The sequence below is a fragment of the Lynx rufus genome, unplaced genomic scaffold, assembly GCF_022079265.1.
Source record: "Lynx rufus isolate CCGP_SWC_20201006 ecotype Redwood Valley unplaced genomic scaffold, mLynRuf1.p SCAF_9, whole genome shotgun sequence".
NCBI classification, from domain to species: domain Eukaryota; kingdom Metazoa; phylum Chordata; class Mammalia; order Carnivora; family Felidae; genus Lynx; species Lynx rufus.
In genome coordinates this window covers 110,304,519-110,307,965 of record NW_025814897.1, presented here as the reverse complement: position 1 = coordinate 110,307,965, position 3,447 = coordinate 110,304,519, and the positions used below count along the sequence as shown (strand labels likewise).

Genomic DNA, 3,447 nt, shown 5'->3' with positions numbered 1-3,447 from the left:
CTCCGGTACCGGGGATTGCCCTGACTTAGTCCTTGCCCTTGGGGGGCTCGTTGTCAAGGAGGGAGGCCCATGCCTCGCCCACCACTAGCCGGGCCTGGTGGGAGGGGCGTGAGCAGCTGATGTGCAGAGCCTCTCAGCCGTGGGCCTGGCTTCACTGAGCTCTGTCCTGGAAGCTCACGACTGGTCTTGTGTGGGGCCGGGGGTGTCGACACCCCTATTTCTAGGCAGGTTTCTAAGGTCCTCGTACGTGTCACTGTCCCAGGGTGCCCCCATGCCCAGATGGCAGAATCCATCAGGAAACAGGGCTGAGCCCCCTTTTGGGGTCTTTACTGCAAGCCAGCCTTGGAGTGGAGGGCCAGGGCGGAGGGGCAATCACAGGACCCTTGGGTAAGCTGGTGGCAGAGGCCTCGGTGCACCACGTGAGGAAGGCAGGAGCAACCTACACAGAGGAGTCCAGAGGGCCACGAAGAGGTAGGTCAGCAGACACGGCCGTCTCATCCAGACGCAGCAGGGGCCGACGCCGCTTCCAGCATCCTTAGCTGGTGGTGCTCAGAGGGGGCTCTGGGGAGGCTGGCCGGCTCAAGGTCACACCAGGGAAGCCGGAGACAAAGCTCTCCCACCTTCTCTTTACCTGCTAGAAGACCGAGGATAGGCAAGATCAGGGTCCTGGTCCCACCGCCGCGTGGTGGGCTTCAGGTGCTGTTCCACCTACAGCCACGAGGTGGTGGCAGACCCCAGAGACAGGAGCACTGCTCGCCGGAGACCTTTTTCTCCAAAAGAAAGGAGGCAGGGGCCAGGAGCCAAAAGGTCCCACCAAGGGGGTCAGGATGCCCCCTTTCCGGGGCATAGAACACAAGATGTAACCCTGGGGAAGTTTTACTAGCTGATCTCTTTGCCTCCAGCAAAATCCACCCATCCAACACATTGCCAGATTAATCATTTGAAAACAGCTCTGCTCTAAAACCTTCCGTGACTCCCCAGTGCCGATGGGATAAATCCCCAAAGTCTTTAAGGCCCTCTGAAGTATGGTGCCTGGATACCTCTCTCTCCAGCCCCGTCTCCAGACAACTCTGTTGTCTTCTTGGTCCTTGGCCCCATATGTTCCTACCTCTGAGCCTTTGCCGCCCTGGGTCCCTCTCAGTGGAGTCCTTACCCCCCCCCCCCCCCCGTGGCGCCCCTCCATCCGTCAGCCCTCAGCCAAACCTGCTGATACTGCTTCAGCCACCGCCGGCGCTCTCCTTGCTGGGCTTGAATCAGCTGCTCCGTATCCTCCAGGCACCCTGGCAGCCACTCCTGACCGGGCGTGTCCAGCCTTTCTGGGCCTCCGTTTGAGGGCCTGGACTTCTCCTGGCCCTGTCTGAGGCTCAGCGCCCGGCGCAGCCGGCTCTCTAAAGGCTTCCCCCAGGGCTCCTGGAGCTTGCCATAGGAGGGTCGTGGTCCTCGCAAGGACTGACTGCGTGGCCCTATCCCCATGGTTCCTGAGGCTGCAAGTGCAGGACTGCTCCAGCCCCTGGGCAAGCCACTGGCCCCTGAGGTGGCTCAGAGTCTCCACCCATCTGATGGGAACTCACTTGGGGGCAAAGGTTGGTGCTGCTGAGGTGGCCATCATAAACCAAAGGGCAGGCCACAGGGGACAAGCATCCCTGAGTCACCATCACCACTGTCTCTCTACCTTCTAGGGCAAGGAGTATAGGCCTCTTTCTCCTCCTCCTCTTCCAGGCAGGCTTCCCTGACCACCCCACCCCTGTAGAGCTTGGCCTCCCCTGAACTGCAGCCCTAGCTGTCCAAATTCATTCTGTTGGCACTGAGAACAGACGGTGCAACAGCAAAACCGAGATGGGCCTTTAGGCAACAGGACAGCTCCACGGCGCCTGGGGGGCTCAGTCGGTTGAGCATCCAACTCTTGGTTTCAGCTCAGGTCATGATCTCGTGATCTGGGGATCCGAGGCCCGCATCGGGCTCCATGCTGACAGTGCAAAGCCTGCGTGGGATTGTCTCTCTTTCTCTCTCTCTCTCTCTGTCTCTCTCAAAATAAATAAATAAACATTTTTTTTTTTTTTTTTAAAGAAAGAAACAGGACAGCTCCACTCTTTGTCCAACATCTCAGCGAGGCTGCAGGGGTGGCCGCTGATCTCAGAGCTTCACAATGTCTCCCAAGGAGAAAGAGAAAGATGCTGAAAAGCCAGCCAAGAAAGACAAAGACCCAGTGAACAAGTCTGGGGGCAAGGCCAAAAAGAAGTGGTCCGAAGGCAAAGTTCGGGACACGCTCAATGACCTGGTCTCGTGTGACAAAGCGACATGTGCCAAACATCGTAAGTTCCCAGCTAGAAGCTTAGGACCCCAGCCGTCGTCTCTGAGAGACTGAAGATTCGAGGCCCCCTGGCTGGGGTGGCCTTTCAGGAGCTCCTTAGTGAAGAACTTAGGAAACAAGTTGCAAAGTACAGAGCTCTGGTCATTTCCACCAGAAACACCAGGGGCAGAGATGCCCCAGCTGCTGGCGAAGATGCATGAACAGATCCCACTAACTGTACGTTTTGAAAAATAAAAATTTATTAAATTAAAAAAAAAAAAAGAAAGAAAGAAACAAGACAGCTCCAATCTAGAATAGTCAAATTCACAGAGACAGAAAGTAGCATGCTGGGTGCCAGGGGTTGGAGGGGGTGGGGGAGGATTGGTCAATTATTTCATGGCTATAGAACTTCAGTCCTGCAAGATGAAAAAGTTCTGGAGGGGCGCCTGGGTGGCTCAGTTGGTTAAGTGTCTGACTTCAGCTCAGGTCATGATCTCACGGTCCGTGGGTTTGAGTCTGGCATCGGGCTCTGCACTGTCAGCATGGAGCCTGCTTGGGATTCTCTCTCCCCCCTCTCTGCGTGTTCTCTCTCTCTCTCTCTCTCTCTCTCAAAACAAATAACTTAAAAAAAAAAGATGGAAAAATTCTGGAGATTGGTTGAACAACACTGCGACTATAGGTGACACTCCTGAATTATACATAAAAATGGCTAAATGGTAAACATAATGTTTCTGTGTATTTTACTACAGCTGGAAATTATTCGTTAGACTAGATGAATCCCTTCCGCTCTCACTCAGTCCTGTCAACTGCAAAATGGGTGGCTGTGGAAATCGAATGAAATCGTGAACGTATAATAGCAAGACGACCAGCAGAAGCTTTGTTTTTCCGAGAGAAAGAGAAAGGTGCTTGGGCCGGGCCAGCGGACCCTCAGAATCACAGGATTTGAAGGCTGAAAGGGACCTCACACATCTGTTATTCCTTTCTGTATGAACCACTATTCTATGGCTATTCTTCCTCATTCTGGAGCTAATCCCTCCACACACTGCATTTCAGCCTCATAATAGTCCTATGAGGTGGGCATTGCTACCCCCATTTCATAGATCAGGAAACAGAGGCTCAGAGGTGAAGCACCTGGCCAGAGAGCATGCCCAGTAAGA

At 54.3% G+C, this 3,447-nt stretch overlaps 1 protein-coding gene and 1 pseudogene across 1 annotated transcript; one reads left to right on the top strand and one right to left on the bottom strand.

The window, feature by feature from the left end:
- Positions 1 to 535: 535 nt before the first annotated feature.
- On the bottom strand, positions 536 to 1,473 carry CUNH11orf86 (chromosome unknown C11orf86 homolog). The gene is made up of 2 exons (XM_047072100.1): positions 1,204 to 1,473; positions 536 to 634 (listed from the first exon to the last, which is right to left on the bottom strand). Exons 1-2 carry the CDS (start codon positions 1,471 to 1,473, stop codon positions 536 to 538), a joined length of 369 nt encoding a protein of 122 aa, XP_046928056.1.
- A 673-nt stretch (positions 1,474 to 2,146) lies between these two features.
- On the top strand, positions 2,147 to 2,511 carry LOC124504934 (40S ribosomal protein S25-like; annotated as a pseudogene).
- The last annotated feature ends 936 nt before the right edge of the window (positions 2,512 to 3,447 follow it).